Raw genomic sequence first — 19751 nt, 5'->3', positions numbered from 1 at the left:
AGGGTAAAGTCGACAATTATTTCATCTGAACGAGCAGCCGGTGTCTGTCCGACAAGCGCAGGGACCGTCTACAAAGTGACACTCCCGCAAAAACGATGTCAAATAACTTGACCGTGATTTGTGCTTTATTTTTTTGGGTTGTTTTACAACTGCCAGTTTTGTGTGAATGTGTGTGTAAATTGCAGGACTGTTTCTAGCTTTGTCGGGGCCCTATGCAAGATGCTGTTTGGGGGGTCCTAGTTTGCCAAACTGCTTTTTTACTATACACTTGTGCAAACCAGGCTACAGTCATGATTTTAAATTCTAATTCAATTTAGACGTCAAATTTGTAAAATAAGAACACAACTCTGGTTCTCACAGTAACACACATGCTCACAACACAACATGATAATAGAGTGGACCAAGCCCACCAAGGAGAACATCAACAGAAAATGCATTTAGCTGAAAGCTCAATGAGCCACCATCCGTATAAATGTACAAACAATAAAAACAACAATATTGACAACTGCAACTAAAGACTTGTCAGAATGATTCTAATATTGGAGTTGGTAGGGAACTTTACATGAAACACTACAAACCCTTCATGACTATTTTGCTTTGAATGATTTTGACTTTTACAAAAACACCAGTCTTTTTTTTTTTTAAATTATTAAATTTTTTACATTTATTTTTCAAGCATATAAGGGATTCAAACAGTAGACCGCTACAGATAAAGACAGGTGATTTTAATTCTCTTTAGATGAGGCTGAAAATGCCTCATCTGGAGGTTGTGGTAAATTGTTTTCACTTCATAATGATCACTTCACCTTGACAGTGCAGTAACACTTCATTGGTCTCCTGTGGGTTTCATTTCAACTACAGTGCATACACGCACACAAACTGCACTTTTTCCTTTTTGGTCTTTCTGCTGCTCCCTCTCTAGGGTTCGCCACAGCAGTTGATCCACATTAATCTATTAATGAAAAACATACAGAAATGACTCCTATGTTGATATCGTTCGGAGGGCCACATGAAATCAAGCGCAGGCCAGCGAGTTTGAAACCACTGATCCATTCAGAGATTTTTACGCCTGATGCAACTCTCCCATTTATCTGGGCTTAAGACCGACACACGGTCAAGGTCCAGCACTCGTACACTAGCCAAGTTTTGTTTTTTTGTTTTTTGTATGAAAAGAATGTTAAACGGATGAACTATACTTTGTCAAGAATTAAGAACAAAACGGTTAAACCTTCGAGTAAAGCAACGGTTAACTCTTGCGAACATCACAATAATCCCTTCCCTCCTGTCCCGTCATCAAATAATGCAAGTGTTCTTCATGATGGCTTTGATTGGTTACAATTGTCTTCTGTGTGTTCCCGTGCACCAGATGCTGCAGGTCACTCTCTGCCCGGCTGCCACGAGCAGCTGGAGTTCAGGTGTAGAGACGGTTCTTGCATCCCGAGGCTAAAACTGTGTGACGGACACACAGACTGTAAATATGGTTTAGACGAACACTGCAGTGAGTTTCATTTTGATCCAATTCCTGACATATGGGTGATGGTGACACCATGACGTCAAGACTGACATCCATTACACAGAGTGTTCTCCGGGCAATGGAGACATTATGTTTACATTGGCTGTTAAGCTCAAATGGGATTGTGGAGTGTATACAATTCGATGAGGTACACATAATAACCAACCAGGTTAAAAAGAGTTTTAGTCCCTGCTTTTTAATAAATCTTGACATCCAACTTGAGTCCATGCAGGATCTTTTCTAACCTTTTAAAGAAATCTGTCTTGTAGATTGGTCATTTTGTTTTCTGCAACTAATAGAAGACATTTTATTCTACAGATCAATCTTATCATCCTGTTGAAGTTGTTAAGGACTTTGACACGCACGTATTTCAGAGAAACTTACTGTCCAGAAAAACCTGTGATAGACATGTTGGCAAAGAAAGGCCCTGCATGGGGATAAAGGATTTAATGTGGTTCAGTTGTGGATTAAAGATAAGCATTGGTGACCTGAGTTATGAACATTCACTGTGTTGTTTAGAAGCGTGTGGCTTAGAAGCAGAAGTTGCTCAAAGATGCAGAAAGTGACCTAGATTTACTACTGTTCACTGTAGAGTTGAAGGGCTGTGAGCTACTGCTGAAAGGTTTGTTTTGTGAAAGTGTATGAGCAGAATGTTTCACCTCTGTTTTAACCCATTGAACTTTTAAATGCTCACAAGGCCTTGTAGTTTGTAAAGTTGTGATTTGACACTTTAATATTTGGATGAAAACTCTTGTCCTTAAGAAGACTGAAATGTCTTCTTCGAGGAGGTGTGTGGTGTTTACACTGCTGTCTCACAAAAAAGCAGTTAAATAATGGAACTTGTGCATACCTGCTCAAATAAATTGTTGCTTAACTTGTTGCTCTGGATTATAAGATTTGGTGGATTACAAAGTGAAATGCTCAACAGCAGAAGAGACTGTGATATTCAAATGTTTTCAATGTTATTAACAGAGGTGGAGGACTCGAGTCTGACTTAATTCAGACATTTGTGGACTTGAGACTAACGTTGGTAAAAGACTTGACTTAAGACTGACTTGAGTAAAATGACTTGAAATTACTTTGACTTACGCAATATTTAAATGTTCTCAAATATCGAGGGGTTAATGTTACGGTTTGTTTTTTGAAACTGGGAAAACATTGGGTGTCTGTTTTTGCGGCCTTGCGTACAAACCTGGCAACCCAACGACACCAACATCCCACAAAGGAAGGTACGACAGGAAGTCAGTTGGTTGCTATTTTTAAACTAGGGCTTAAGTCTTGGTCAAAAACTGGTTATGATTAGTGCACGAAATGTGCTGTTTTTTAGCCTAAGATTTTAAATACATTTCCATGGTTTAATGTTGGGCTAATGTCAGTAATCAGCTTCTATATTCATACGACTTGAGTTGTAACTTGCTCAATTTAAAGAAAGGACTCGACTTGACTTGCTAGTGACCTGCATACTTCTGGTTATTGGCCTGACAAAAGTTTATATTTCACAAAAATATTTGACAGTTACAGAAGTGTTGTATTATTAGTGAAGTGCTCACATTGCATGTGTTGTCCACTCTCACTCTTCCCAGGTCATGTGTGGTGTAAGAAAGATGAATTTGCGTGCCACAGCAGACGGTGTATATCTGCACGTCTCGTGTGCAACGGTGTAAACGACTGTGGTGACGGGAGCGACGAGGGATCCTGCCAGAAATGCCCCACTGGTGTCTTCTCCTGCGGCGTGTTTGACATCTGCCTGTCGGCACACAAACTGTGTGATGGACGGACAGACTGCAAGGACGGGCGCGACGAGACCCAGAAGTTGTGTGGTTTGACCAAATCTCATGCCCAGACTTCGCCCACATGTGCAGCTTCAGAGTTCCAGTGTGGAGATGGACAGTGCATCCTAAAGGCGTGGAGGTGTGACAACTCTTCAGACTGCTCTGATGGCAGTGATGAGAACAACTGTGGTAAGTGATGTGATTTGAATGAACTTTACATTTCAAGATTGACAAGTTCAACAAATAAAGCATGAGAACACAGACGTTGCAAAGATGTTAATACCTAACAGAGTTGAGGTTCAGTTCAATATTCACTGTGTTAAATTTTGTTATGATGTTATTCAGCATTACTGCAGGACACTGACAAAACATGTTACTACTCTGTCCTGTTGCAAGGATCAGAACTTGTTGTTGTTCGTGTTTTTTTTATTTCCACAGTATAGTACAACAGAGTATTAGGCCAAAATGAAGGAACATTCTTTTAATATTATGAGAGTAATGTCATAATATTATGAGGATAATGTCATAATTATTCACGCTCGGATGATCAGCTGCAACCTGTGTCAAGATGAGAAACATGGAGCATTTTGTGAAATAACACTTTGATTTGGGCTTCACAAATCAGCCAAAAATGCTTCACATTTCATTAACATCAGGACTTTGAAAAGATTGTGAAAGAAACTGAGTCTGTTTGAAAGAAAGAATCTTACAGACTTGGTGGAAATTGTCTATTTTGTGGAGCAGGAAATGGCTGGTGGTGGTAGACTGCAGTTACCGCTGGTTCCATTTGCTTTCTGTTTATGATGGTAATACTTTTAATCAAATAATGATTTTTTTGATTTTTAGTCATTTTTTTAAATCTCAAAATCTTTGTTCTCATTATATGACTTTTTCTTGTAATATTAGAACTTTTTTTTTATCATATGACAATTTTACAGTAATTTTTTTCTCTTCAGTTTGGCCCTAATACTTTGTTGTAAAATAGAACAATGAATACTATAAGAATTAATGAGAAGTCTTTTTTACATTGTTTATTGAAAAACTATTATTCACCCTGGTTCTTGGGTTCACTTGTACACATACTGAACAGCCACCAGAGGGAGGTATAGCAGGGCTTTTTACAGCATACCTTGTAAAGTGGTCATGAATTAACCCCTGTACATAACCACCAGTCCTTTCATCCACAAAAAAATAAAAAACAAAACCACCACTGATGCCATTAAAACTAATATATTATAGTTAACCATAGTGTTTAAGTATCGGCCAATATTATGTTATTAATTGGTCAATTATTACACGTTTGTTCTCAGAGATTTGATTGATTTTCTTAAACCAAAACCTATTTTGTGTATTTACTATTTATTTTACTCATTGGTTTTATTTAAAATATATTCGTATACTGCAATGCAGACCCAAAATGCATGATTGTGGACAGACCACATTAAGTTTAATGTGTGAAAGTTATGTGACCGTTGTTTGTATTTAAAATAAAAGATCACTTGGTTCCCAAAATACAGGTTTACTTGTGGTTCCCAGGGTCTGTAAGGGCAGAATGGGAGGCAGAGCCTTCAGTTACCAGGCTCCTCTCTTGTGGAACCAGCTCTCAATGACCGTTTGGGAGGCGGACACTCTCTCTGTATTTAAAGTTAGACTTAAAACTTTCCTTTTTGATAACGATTATAGTTGGAGCTGGCTCAGGGAAACCCGGGCCATCTCTTAGCTATGCTGCTATAGAACTAGACTGCTGGGGGAATTCCTGTGGTGCTCTCACACTCGGGGTATGAATATGAACACGACTTCATTATATGTCATTAGCCTTGTTCTTTCTCTCCCTAGTTTGTCTTTCCTACCTTTCCCCTCTCTCGGTGTGTCCTCATCTTGTAGGTTGCAAGATCCAGATCCAGTTTCGAGGCTATTTGTACTGTCCTGTATAAACGTATAACTTGACACAGTTGTTGTATATCTGCTTCTAGTCTCTTTCTTCTGTCTCTACCTCATCTCCCTCTTGTCCTTTCTGTCCCCCACCTCTCCTCTGTCCCCCATTTTTCCTTTCACCCCAACAACTGATGGTGTCTCCACTGATGCCTAGTGTTTGCTCATTGTGTGAATTGTTGGGTTTCTCTGCTATGCATGATGTTGAGGCACTATAAAGATAATAAGGTTGAATTTAATATTTTATCAGAGAGGCAAAAGAAGAAGAAAATAAAATGGACTAAAACATAACAAAAAAAAAATATGGATAACAGTTGCTGGCAGTTGTTGACTGAATAGAGAACCCCTTAATTCAGGGTTTCTCAATCTTGGTCCTGGGGACATCTTCTGCAGTGCTCTCTGATGAGCCGTCTATTTGAATCAGGTGTGTTGGAGCAACACAACATTAAAAAAACATGCAGGGCAGTGGGTCCCCCAGTAAAAAACAGCACCTTAAACAACATTAGAGCAGTGGGAATGCACTGTATCTTCTTTCGTTTACTGTGTATTCACTGTTTTGTGGTCAGTGATTACACATGTCTGTATGGCTGTACATACATCAAGTTTTTCCCACCCCTTGTACCAACAACTGTCGACGGCGTTAATGCTAATCCATCTTAATATCTGTTGATAAAATACTTAGACTGTTTGGTTTTACGAGGTTTCTTTTTCAGGTCACAATGAGTGTGAAATCAACAATGGAGGCTGTTCTCACGTCTGTGTGAAGGAGAAGATGGGTTTCCACTGTGCGTGTCCTAAGGACATGAGGCTGGTTGAGGGCAGCCAGTGTGAGGGTGAGTGGCTGCCTGTTAGAAAGTCACCTCTGTACTTCTTTCTATGCAGTAATGTTCATCCATTTGTTCATCTAGAGGTCAACAGGTGCCTGGAGATGGATGTGTGTGATCAGCTGTGTGATCGTATAAATGGCAGCCTCACCTGTGACTGCACTGAGGGCTATGGCATGAATCCAACATCCAGAGAGTGTAAAGCCAAAGGTAACTAAAAAAAAAAAATATATGCAGCTTTGACAGCGACAAAATCAAAGCAGTTTCAGGATCAGTGTTTTTCACAGATCCTAGGGTTGATCTCTGGACTTCCCAGGTTGCTATCAGCAAACTGAGTTGAGCCGTTTGCTCTTTCTCCAGCTTGTAATAGCAGTTAGACACTCATCGGACAGACGCATCACTAACACAACTTGACAGATCAGCAAATGTACGTTTGGTAAATGTCTTAAGATACAGTCTTGTTTATCTGCTGTCTTTCCAGGTGATGAGTCTCGGCTCGTTTTCACCTCATCTAAAGGAGTGCAGTTGATGAGCATCAATGACACCGAGCACAGGCAACTGGCCCCACATCTATCAGGACCAGGGTCTGTGGCAGCCTTGGCTTCAAACGGCACACTGTACTGGGCCCAGCAAGGACAAGGCTCCATATACAGGTACCAGAGTGGAGCTGTAGCTTCTGCATCCACCACACACATTTTGTTTTACCAAGTCGGTAAAATTTTCCAGAAAATGTATGACGTTTCAAGAGTTATAATTGGTCATAAGAAACACCCAACTGGTTCAACTTGGGAGACCCAACTGTGGCTGCTCAACCCCGGCTCATGTCCAAGCAGCACACTACACCATGGATCACCACCACGCTTGATCCACTGCCACCTTGAAGCTTTTTCTGCCAGTTATATTTCTGGTGCCTTTCCTGTCTTGCAACCCTCTGATGCTAAGAAGCTTGAGTGTCTGGTGAGGGACTTCTGTGGAAGTCCCCCAACCCTAACCCACCCTGATTGGCTCATAGCAAGCCTCCAACCACTGACTCTGTAGGCTTCTACCAGCTCGAGGTGTCTGGCCTTCTTCCTCAATGTGGTCGTTCCAGGGGACTTCCCAGCTGCGCCACTTGCTTTGAACAGTCAGATGTTAAGACCACGTCTGACATCAAAGTTCCTCCTTCAACTGCCAGTCACAAGCTGTGGCTAACGGCTCAGTTGAGACCTTAAAGGTCACATAGAGTGGTCCTGTTGCACATATATGTGAGTTATGGAGGTCTACTTACATATATTAAGTTGTTTTTATGGTCAAAATCCTCCTAGTTGATGTAAACGAGCCGATTGAAATCTGTCCCTTTCGAAGCGCTTGTCAGTCGCGCTATTTCAGCCATAAATCTCGCCCGAGAAGACAGAGTGTGTTGTGATTGGCCAACCAGCGTAGAGCCTTCCCACCTGTGTTGTGATTGGCCAGGTATCTGGAAGTGACGTAATCTATCACGTCAGCTCTCAGAAGCGCAGCTCCCTCTCTGGAACGGTGGATGCACTGCTACTCATTATCAATACATTGTTTTAACAGTGTTTAAAAATAGCTTCGTCATGACTCCCCGCCGCAGTCCCTTTATGACTTTAAACTGGAGTCAGACCCAGAGTCAGAAGACACTGTTGCTCGTGAAACACCTCCACAACGGACGTTATTCTTCTTCTGCGGTTCAATGTACGCAACCGGATGTGCCCGGACTATCGCCCGGAGCAGGACGATCGGTTGTTCAGGAGAACCGCTGCTTACGTAACTATTACGGGATTTTCAGTGATCTCGTTGAGCCCCGAGATTACAATAAAACACAACGTTCTCAGCAATGGCTGAACTGTTTGTTTCGAACCGTCAGGCTTCATAAACAAGGTAATGACGCAGATACACACCAAAAAAAACAGCGATAATAGGAACTTCCGGTCTAGTTCTGCTTTAAGCCCTGACTGAGGTTTCTCACCTGCCCTGATGAGGGCGATGTTTTGCCTCGCTTGTGGCTGATTGTTTGCTCTGCTGACAGATGGTGACCAGGTGCCTGCAGATAAAAAAATTAATTCCTTTCTTATATATTTTCATTTTATTACCTTTTCAAAATCTATTTATACTGTGGCATTTAATGGGGCATACCATCATGGCCCAGCAGGACAATGTCAATCAGCCTTTGATTTTTTTTGTTTTTGGATGCTTTTAGAATTATACACACATTCACGGGAAGCAGTTGTTCCAAACTAAATTACATGTTGAGTTGTTGTGGATTAGTTCATCTGTGCTGGTCTATATTGAATTGGATAATTTTGTACCAGATATAAGTTCAAGATTTCAGCATCAAATTGCAGGTGCTATAAATGAGACTGCACATTACTTTTTATCTGCTAGTTATGTCAATAACAGCAGGTAAAAGAGCTATCAATGTATCAACAGTTGGACTCCTCATCTGATGTTTTCTTCCTGCAAACACACTTTTTAACCTCTGTGAGCACATATTAACAAACTAGGCGTGCTGATTGTGATGTCATTTTAATCTGTGAATGGTACTCAGGGTCTCCATGGATGGAACAACACATAATGCCACGCCAGTGCTGAAAGTGAATGGTTCAGTGTCGGGCCTGGCTGTGGACTGGATCCACCAGCTCCTCTTTTGGACCAGTGTGGAAAGTGGTTCTGTCGATGTCGCCGCGTTGGGCAGTTTGACACAGCGTCGGCTCATCACAGGGCTGGAGGAGCCTTCTGCTGTGGCTGTGGATCCTCTCCAAGGGTAAGGGTAAAAAACTGTTACAGCGCACACATTGAAAAGCAGCACCGGAGCATCGGCGCGATTATGTAAACAAAAAAAACGTGTCGACTGGACTTTCAAAACAAGTTATTTCCACCGGAACAAAACCACTTCTAATGAAGAACTACACTTTCCAGCATAATTTGGGAACAAATCCCGGTCTGGTTGATCTATACAGGGCGACATTAGATCGTTGTGATTAGAGAAAGGCGAATGTCCGCACAAATGCGTCATATGCATTTATGTCCTTTTGACTCGCTAATGAAGTGATTCACACGCATTTGGAGACCGGGGTCTGATTTTACCGGTTTAGAGGTTTAAAACGAGCTGACGTGCAGAGTCACAGAGTTATTATGCACCGCACAGGGAACATCGATTTACAGCGAGTTATCATAGTTGTTTTGTTTTTTTAGACATGTAGTGACATATAAATAAAATTAAATGGGTTTTTAATAATTTGCTACCTAAGAAATCTCAAATGTCACGGATGGTGCCAAACTGTGCCAAAAGAGAACGCCTAGACATCTCTTTACTAAAGCTTCTGTAATTTCACTCTGCTTCATTTCAGCAGCATCAGACTTTGCACAGCTCATGTCCCCATGTTACATGACCTCCATGTGTTTATAAGCTCCTACTGCATATTTTAAAGGTGATATTTGCTTTAAAATGCAATGAATCTCCAGTGTAACTCACACCTCTGGTGGAATCTCAGTGTTCTCTTTATTTTGATACCAAGATAATCCACATAGAGCTTGTAACTGCAGAGATTTACTCTATTTGGTTTGGGCATGTCATTTTTGAGCAGGGACTACAAAAAGAGGGTCAGGGAAGAAGTGGTTAAGACTGTTTGAAATTTATACCAGGTACTGTAAGTGTAATGTATTTTAAATACTATATGTACCATTAAAAAACAACAACAACTATAGTACAGATAAATTAGGGGAATTGACGATATCTTCAACTGGTCAGAATTGAATTGTAGACAGAATGTCACTGTAGACATCTCAGACTGGGATTGTGGATATCATAATACGGATGCAGATATCCACAACTGTATTAAAGATGAAATGAAGAACCTTATTCACATGAAAGGAAAAATAAATAATGTTGTCACGGTAGATGATGTGAAAGGTTCATTTGGACTGGGAAGAATCAAATTACAGATATTTAATACATGTCCAAACTAGCTATTGTTAAAACAGCTTTCCATACTGGACAAGTTGGTGCACATTCTGGAGTCATATAATACTAGCATTTATGTTCTGTACTCGAGGACAATGATGTCCAACCACCAATTTAGTGAGTTTCATTCAGTTTAGGTTTCGGCTCATTCAGTGTGGCTGTCACGGTCTTGTTTTTGTTAAATGTCTCAGCGCTGACGACTTTCCTTTGGTTTAGAGAAAAAAAACGAGACTCGCATAAAAATAAAGATTATAAATACATAGGATGATTGAGATTGGCACAGCACCCTCCACGACCCTCATGTGGTAGATGATGGATGGACATCTCATCACTTACAATAGCTCTGCTGCATTTTGATCAACTGCTCTTGTTTTCTCAGGCTGCTCTTCTGGGCTCAGTGTGGCTCTTTCCCAAAGATTGAAAGGGCTGGTTTGGATGGTGAAGACACAAGGGCTCTGGTTACTTCCTCAGTTCACTGCCCTGTTGCCCTCTCTCTAGGTATGTTCTGATATACGGTACACAGACGTGTGACTCTCTGTAGAACATGCAGGATGTGTAAAATCTCCGTTTTGTTCCTTGTTAAATATTTCTGAAGTATTTTGAAACGTTTCAAGAGGATTATAAACCCGGACTTGGAGTCCAGTGGTGTGTTCAAGACCAAACTGATGTAGAGGAACTCTTGACCAAGACAAAACACAGCATCGATAAAATTGCGTCACTCTTGAACATTAGTTTTTGATGAGTCGTTTAAAGTAAGATTATTAAAGTAAGTTTTAACAATCTTGGCGATCTCTGCCGCACCATTTCACGAGCTTACGTGGATCGTTAAAAGGCGTGATTCTGTGATACAGAACCAGTGGATTTTTTTTTTCTCTCACAACTACTCTCAGTAGAGCAGCCTCATTTATTATTCATTTCTAGTTAGAACATTTCCAACAGTGTTGGATTTAGTCACTTCCTGACTAAATGATTCATCCTCATTTTTTTTCCCACCCAAAGTTCACTTTATTTTCCATTTTTTAAGTTGTGTGTGCGTCAACAATCCGCTGTTTTTAAGTATGACATCAGCTAACAGACTCCCTCAACCTCAGTTCCAGTTATGTCAATAAATGGTGAATAATGGGAAAAAAGGTTATAACATACTGTAACGTATTGAAATCTGATCATTCTCGTGTGTGAGAGTAGTCTTCATTTGGAGACCAAAACCTGGTCCTATTGCTGTAGAATCTCATTCCTGAGGAACTGGTTAAGTTTGGGGCCATGTATTATATCTACAAATGTCCTCACAGCAACTTCCCTAACAATTCAATTATAATTCCCTAAAAAAAACAGCATCATTAGACACTTACAGCAGTGTATGCTCATGTGGCACCAGCTCTGTCGAAATAACATTAACATTAATCCCGGACATAAAATGACACAGAACTGTGTCCCATGGTGCCCTTTCGTTGTCATAGAAACCATTCTAGCCACAGTGGCTTGTAATATGATGGCCTAGCAAAGCAGTCAGAGGGGCCACATAACATAATGCCATAAACTGCCCCTCCTCTAACACTGAAGACCATCATTAAGTTGCAGAATTGCTCCTCAGGTGTCTGCCTGAAAGTAACTTAAAAAGACTGAGTATTGAGGTTATTGGTGCCTCCCTACAACGAGAAATTAGTTGGCAACATGAATTCTGTAGCCTTTTCCAACAGTATCAATATGAGACTGAAAGAGTGGTCTCAAACCCAAGACTAGTCTTGAAGCTTCCGCTTTAGCTTGCACAGTTCAAGCTGAGGTTAAGGGTATTGTTAAGTGTTTCTGCCGTTTCTGTGCAGATATGCCTCGTCAGCTGCTCTACTGGGTTGACCGAGGAAAGAGAAGCATCTCCAGAGTAAATCTAAAAGGCCACGACCGCAAAACAGTGGTGGAGTCTAACGGATATCTGGACCGACCCTTCGGACTGGCCGTGTTTGAGGTGTGATTGGTGTGTCCGTGCTTTTTGAACGAGTGCATACACAGTATGTAGTTTCCGTTTACTGTTGAATGAAAAAAAGTTCAGAGAGAAGACCCTAACATCTATGACTCAGCATGTATGACCCATGTGCACTCAACAAAGAAAAACTGTTTCTACATTCACTATGTGGATGACAAACAGTGGCATGATATGGATGGTGAGTTTTAAAAAAAGTTGAAACACTTTTATATATTACATAAAACATATTTCACTGGATACAGTTGAGATGGGGGTGTGGTATTCACAGGAGGCTGTTGATTAATTTCTTTATTTACATAATGTTCGATATATTATTTATGTTACTATAGTATAGTAATTATTTATGAATTTATGTTTAAATGGGTTCTCCTGTGTTTTTGTTTGGTTTTGTCTATGCCCTTTTCTATTTGATGTGTGTTTTCTATTTGAAGTTGTTTTTTTTGTTTTTATTTAATTATTATTAGTATTAGTGCTAATTATTAAGGAAGTGGGAGAATTATTAAGGGAGAAGGGGTGGGGTTTTTGATAAGTCTAGACATCTTCCCACTCCTTTTTGAGAATGTGTCAACTTGTGTTTAGTTTAATTGATGTTTTTCTTTTCTTTCTTCGTCATTTTGTTATTTTTTGTTAAATTCGAGTTCAAACGAGGCAGTCGTAGATAACAGACTTCACCCCATTCACGCAATGAGCCTCTGGCGGCCTCTGTTGGTCATATTAACAAGTGTAAGTGTGGAAGCACAAACCGACACGGAGAAACACTAAAAACAATACTTCTCTTCCACTCCGTGGGGTAACGTGATAAACTTTTAAGCTGAACAGAAAGAGGGATGGACTATTTATATTCCATGTACATTTATACAACTGTGTACATGGCTAGCAAAAGTATTAAAAAAAAAGTATTTAGTAAAGTAAAGTATTTTCTTCCATTTTTGTCAAGATCCCATCAACTGACCCCTGCTGAGTCCTTTGTTTGTTTTTCAATGCAGGGTTTTGTGTATTGGAGTGATGAAGTCACACGCTCCATCTGTCGAGCAAACAAGCACAATGGCAGCCGACTAGAAACGCTGCTGACAAGCTTGCCCTCGCCAGGTGGCGTGGCCATCGTTCAGCCTGCTCTTCAACCAAATGGTAGGATCAACACATCTGCACATGTACTGTATGTCCAAAGTCCGGCAGCTTTGGTTTTATTATGTATTATTAATGGCCGGGGAAAAGAACATCGGCCCCATTAGCTGATCTGGTAAGAAGCTGGCTGTGCTTTGACACCAGAGTCCAGGGTTTGCAGACAGACACATGCACTCATCTCCTCTTATGTTATGTTATCTGACTACTGATGTGAAAGAAAGGCAGACTTTTCTAATTTGTTCACTCCTGTGTGGCTTAGATTTGGTTACATTGCCATCAAAACTGACAATTGTGACAAAATTACGATAAAACGGTGCATTTGTATATAAATTGTACTGTTGCCCCCCAGGAATCTTCACATGATCAAATCTGGCCCTCATTAAAACAAGTTTGGACACCCCTGTCTGTTCCAAGGCCTTTGCACACAATCATGCAATCAACATTTCACCAAGTTATTTCTTTTCTTTTGTCTTTTTTCCCCCCCATCTTATAACCTCTCTACCTGCAAATGATTTACTATTCTGTGCTGTTTATTTGTGTCACAATTGATGTGCAAGGGGCTTTAGGTGCGGTGCGTTAGAAGGTAATGGCCATGCAAGTCACTGCTTCCTCTCACCAGACGACATTGTGCCTGTTCTTAGGGCCATCTGCGTGTGGACGTCCCTGGACAGTGTGCAGGCACGAGTGCGTTGTCGACCTGCAGTCTGAGAGCCCAAAGTTCACCTGCAGTTTACCAGAAATGGGTCAAAATAAATCTGGAGAAATCCCTGCTATCTCTCACACAGTTCCTGCATCAAGTTTATCAGACCCCACGTTTCTTGGAATCCTGTCTCTTATCAGTAAGTACAACGCTGAAAACGTGCTGCTTTACTTTCACACAGAGCAGGTCAACACAAGGCCACCCTGGAAGTAACACAGGTTAATGCACATTTGGCCTTTTACAATGACTCAAATGTTCATTGTAGAAATATTAATATTGATTTAATTACACTTCTACTCAACGTTTGCTGTGTGATCGAGGGTTGATATGCGATCATTATGTCAACTGTTTTCACAGCACACAGAAATACGTCATACTCGCAATTAAGTTTGCTCAGTAACTCGAACAGAGATGAGGATTCAGGATGTTTGATATATGTATTAAAGCATCTTTGTTTGAGCCTCACTGCTGACATGGCTTCTGGAGTTGGCCTGATTCACACGGATCTTCTGTAGTTAAAAAAAATAAAAAAAATCACAATTTCCCAAAACGCACACTTGGATATGCCAATCAGTGAATAATGATAATGAGAAAAATAATATTATCACGCCACCACACACAGTTAATTAGACGACAGAGCATTTTGGCTGCTTTTTTTTATTACTATATTAAAATAAATATATTATATAACATAGAGGTTATTAGAATGTGCAATTTAGAGTGTCTTGTATCCTCTTTTTCAGCACAACCTATCGGCAATCTGGTTTTTTTTCAAAGTTGAGTTTTATTTTCACTGATTATATAAACACACCTGAGCAAAAAGTGCTCAATTAAAAAGAAAAATATCTGATTGAATTTGTCCAAAAAGGTCAAATTTCAAAGTTTGCCTGTCCCATTTTTATGAACAAAATTAAAAAAAAATAAATAAAATAAAAGTCAACAACACATAAGAAGATGAAAAAAATTAATTTCTTTAAAAAGTCTGAATATGTGTGATATGTATAAACACACAAGGCCACGTAAGGACACTGATCTGATTAAAATAACAAACGGTTGCTGTGAGAGTGAGTGTTTACGTCATGTGACGTCAACGGGGTCATACAGATATGAGAATAACGAACCTTCACAACACACAGAAACGCGTTATGCATATAATTAAGGTTGGTAATAAACACAGATAAGGATTCCCGGATGTTTAAAGTAACATCTGTTATCAAATCACTACTCCCCTCCACCCAACTTAAAGGCTCCAGAATAATTGTTAACAAGTCGATGTACGGCTGCACCTCAGTATGTAAAGGGCAGCTGTGAGAGGTGACGTCAATGTGGTCACTCCCTGTTGAGTCATAAACATTCAGACATTTTACACTTGCAGAGTTAATCATCGATCTCATATTCCCTCCCAGTTTGGGTGTTAAACAAAACCTACTTGTGGGAAAATCACTAGTTTCTGGTGGTGATCCAGACCAGGATCAGCAGGAAGGTCAGAGAAGTGCCGAACCTCAGTTTGAACAAAGTCCTGTGTGTAGACTGAGATGAGGTTAATAAGGGGCCGTCTACACAAAAACGGCTTTAGGTGAAGACGTTTTAGAGGACCAGAAAGACACACAGATGTCTAGATAACTGTACTAAATATCACTAGAACACGTCCTGTCTTTAGATTTGAGTCTCTAAATTAATGGTGGTGGTTATTAACAGGATAAACCATAGAATTGGATAATACGTTTTTATTACCTCCTTCAAAGAGGTTGTGTTTTTCCATGTTTTTTTCTGAGCAGCACAAGTCAAAGAGTAAAGGACGGATGTTAAATATCCAGCACTTGATGTGAATCCTTGTTCATTCCGATGGACTCTTCATTGTCTGTGTCTCAGTATTTCTCAGTTTGCTCCTGGTGGGAATGGCCGTGTGGTGGTGGAAGGAGGAGTTCAGGCCCTCCAGGTCTCTCACTGTGCAGAGCTTCTCCCTGAAAGAGTCTCAGGACCCACTCCTCGTCCAGCAGCCACCTGCACGTCAAAACTCATGCTTCATAAAGGTAAGAGAAGTTGACAAACACATTCACATTTTAGGGAGGAGGCGCCATTCGTTCCACTGCACTTATGGACAGCATAGGTTATTTCAATAAGAACAACCTGCATGCATCCCCTCAACCATCCTCTGCATCCTGAACTTGCTTTGTCTTGTCACGATAAGTCTACGATATCGTGGTCTTCCCCACCCACTCTTCTTGCACATTGCCATATGCACAGCGTAGTGGACCTCGTTGATAAACCCTGACTTGGAAGACAGAATATCCTACGAGCAGACATTATGAGGACTGGGGTGTCAGCATTTGTCCCTTCCTTGACCTCCTCCGAGAAGCTTTTACCAATAAAGTAAATAGCAATTTACAAGGTAACTACCGTGTTTGCACTGCTGTTTTCATCTGTTTAATCTATTTGCCACAACACTTTTTCTCGCATATTCATCTGTGTGTTTGAGGAAAGAAAAAACATCCATGATTGATAGATTAATATCCGTTTGTCTTGTTTGTGTTGAATCGGTTAATGAGAATATGTTTATTCAGCCATATCTTTGTGGATTTATTGTTGGCAGAGATAAATGTCAGAAAGCCACGTGTGAATCCATTCTTTTTCCAGGAAGGAGCTGATTCTTTAAAAGCCACAGTTAAAGTGTCTTTAAAATTCATTTGATCCACTTTTTCTTTATACTTTAAACATCAACAGATCAATATACACTACCCACAAAAAGCTAGGGATATTCGACAAGAACATCCGTATGAAAAGTTCATGCAACAGTGATATTCTACCACTGAACAATTGGACATGTGCATTCAGAAGGTTAACATAAGTTCACCTGTAAAGGTTATAGTGCATTTTAGGTGCATTGAATCAAAAAGCCAAACAGCCCTAACTTTTTGTGAGTAGTGTATATGATCAGTATTTTATTTTTTTGGTTTACTGGGGACTCCTAACCGAGCACTGCTTCTGTCATTTCCTCTCTTTGACCACATTTCCTGCCTTTGTCTCCCCAAACAGACGTGGAAAGAGAGACAGAAATGCTGGGAACCTTGGGGGTTACAACAGTCGGAAATCACCTTTTAAAGGAACACACTTGTGGTTTATATGTATGTGGTTAGATAGGTGAAGCTGCAGATTTTCAAAAGGAGACCACTGCTCTTCCTCCATCAGGTCTTATTTATTTGAAAATTCACCACAAAGCGTTTGAGCAGTTTTTGGCTGAATATATAATGGTGAAATCATTAACTGAGACAGAACAAGGTAAATGACTGGGCTGAGTTGAATCATTGACCATATATTCTACATGTATGTATTTATTTATTTATTTATTTATTTATAAGACATTGGGTTCTTCATAGTCTTTGGGTGACAGATTTTCTCCTGTAATACTGGTGTAAATATCTAAAATGATTTTGAAGATTCACAAAGAAAGTTCTTTTTACATTGACTCATTTATTTATTGTTCATTTATCAAGGCATGCAGCAGTTTTTTTATTGTTCTGTTAATGATTAATGTTATTGACCTTTTGATTCAGTTTGATAACTGATAAAAAAATTGGTTCCACATTGACATTCTTTGCTGCTTTTCAACAACAGAACAGTTTTTGTGGTGGTTTTCATTGAGAAAATAATAACAACATATACAGTAGCTGTATTCTATTTTTAATGTTTAAAGTCAAATGTTTATCTTCATAACCCACTTTTAAGGATATCAAATGTCCACTGTCTGACTAGTTAAGCTTTTTGTTTGTTTGTTTTTGTGTTATTTTTTTCTCTTCCCTGGCTCTAAATGTGTGTCTGCGTTTCTAAGAAAGCCCTCTGCTCACTCCACAGGTGAACACAGCTTGACCGGCCGCGTTCAGGTTAACGGCTTACAAGTGCTGTGCAGATTGCTGATTAAAGCCGTGTCTGTTCCACTGCCAGGAAACTCTGCTTAAGCTGGACTTGGACGACTGAACGACCAAAAGTGTGATACGGATGGACAGCTGCCTGCAGGATTCACTTGGAGCATCAACAACACTGATTAAACTGCTGCGTCCCAAACTCTCTGTGGAGGTCAAATCTCTGAGGAGATGTCTTTGTAAAAAAAAATGCTCGAGGACGAAGAGGAAGAGGGAGGGAGGAGAGCTCTCAGCTCGACAGTAGACTACCCCTCGCTATCGATGGTGGCCTTTAAACCGTTTCATTCACAGTAAATATGTCTTATTTTTTGTGATTTAAAGGTCCAGTGTGTAAAAGAGCAGACTTAAACACACAGACGACTCCTTCACCAAGCACATCATGAAACTACAGTGCCCTGAATATTTATGTTCGTCTTTTTTGTCCACTTCAAAATGCAAAATTTTTAATTTAAAAGCAGTTATGCAAGTATTTGACAAATGTTATGATGCCCAGTGTGTAACATGAATTATGTGGCTCACTTCTGAAAGCTTGTTTGAAGAATTTTTCTCAGCAGGTTGCCAGTTGAGCCACAGCATGAACGGTTTCCAAGACAACTGATGGATGGGTAATTAGTTAAGGTTGGAGATAGAACTATGAGTTGATTAATCAGTTAGTTAGTCACTATTCTCCAGCAGGTATCTATTCATAATTAATTTGCTGAATGTGAGAAGTATGTGCGTTTCCTTCTCATATTTAAAATGAAATTTTTTTTTCCTTACACTGTTGGTCAGACCAAACAAGTGGGAAGACTGTGGAAAGTGTTGGTGAATGTATTTCACTAGAATTTGAATGACTTTGTAGTGTTTTTCTGTTATTAATTGCTCCTCCTCCACAGTCTTCCTCCAACATGTTTAATTCTACTGAAACTACTGTTGCCTTAGCAGGTTTATTCTTTCGTAGTTTGAGAGAACGGCGCCGTCTTTGATATCCAGCCGTCATCCGAGGTGGTCCTGGCTCTGTCTGCAGGTAAGAACATGTACGTCTAAAGTTTAAACTGTTCCCTCTAAGGAACAACACCCAGCTTGTGAGTGCTCAGTTGATTGACTTAACTTGTGACTTTGACGCCCGTCTATTTTATTTGTGTGACAAATGCGTTTGTTGAAGTGAAAACCATCTGATAAACGGGGAGTTCCCTTTGCGTGATTAACCGGTCAGGTTTAAGGTTAATATTTACTTTCAAGGAAGGATTTTATTTATTTTTCGGGGGGGTTGTTTTCCAGTCATTTTGTGTGCAGGCTCTGCATAATTCTGTTAAAAGCTGTAAATGTATTAAACAAAGCGTGAATGTATATTTATTTCCCCCTACATTTTTGTGTGTCCATAATCTGTGTTTACACTTCAAAGCGTTTTAGTGATGCAGTCACAGGAAGAGATGTCTGTAGATGATTAACCACTGTCAAAGCAACCAAACGGAAACCGGTTGGTGTGTGTGTTGTATTTGTGAGGACCAACAATCGTATAAACCATACAGAACAAGAATGAGTGTCAACTTTAAGGGCTTTTTTTTTATAGGGTTAAGACCTTGTTTTAGGCCTAGGGTTAGAATTGGATGTAGGTTCGGGTTAGGTATTTAGTTGTGATGGTTTTGTGAAGGAATTAAGGGCTAGGGAATGTCCAGGAGTGTCCACACAGTGTGTGAGAGAGGGAGAGTGATTTTGAAATTGAGAGCAATTTGTTCACCGTTTAACTTCAAAAGACTTAAGAACACCGACCCAACCTTTTGCATTTAGTGTGTTGTCAAAGTAATGTGGCACTCAAGAGTTAGTGGTGTGTTTTTGAAAGAGTCATGTTTCAGGTTTAAAAAAACACAGGCACCTGACTTCAGACTTGGTGTTTGTGTTCCAGGGGAACAAGGAACTAAACTGCCGCTTTTTTTCTAAAAGAACGTACACCTGATCCAACTGCTGTGAGAAAAAGAAAGGGGGCTGTCGCCGTGAAGCTGCTGGACGCCCTTTACCAGTTAAAACATTATTTCTGTCCCTC

General features: G+C 40.1%; 1 protein-coding gene across 1 annotated transcript; it reads left to right on the top strand.

Moving 5' to 3' along the window:
- Positions 1–975: 975 nt before the first annotated feature.
- Positions 976–17894, top strand: LOC310925771 (low-density lipoprotein receptor-related protein 8-like; the record flags this gene model as incomplete). Its single annotated transcript, XM_083887788.1, has 13 exons — positions 976–1033; positions 1367–1498; positions 3097–3474; positions 5931–6050; positions 6126–6251; positions 6523–6694; positions 8590–8805; positions 10385–10503; positions 11826–11965; positions 12970–13111; positions 13750–13947; positions 15681–15841; positions 17751–17894. The coding sequence occupies 13 exons, from the start codon at positions 976–978 to the stop codon at positions 17781–17783; spliced, it is 1995 nt and encodes a 664-aa protein (XP_083743914.1). The 3' UTR covers positions 17784–17894.
- Positions 17895–19751: the final 1857 nt, after the last annotated feature.

Source organism: Microchirus variegatus, assembly GCF_963457635.1.
Source record: "Microchirus variegatus genome assembly, chromosome: 4".
Classification (NCBI taxonomy): Eukaryota; Metazoa; Chordata; class Actinopteri; order Pleuronectiformes; family Soleidae; genus Microchirus; species Microchirus variegatus.
Note: the sequence above shows the minus strand (reverse complement) of the source record. Positions and strands in the feature narration are given on the sequence as shown.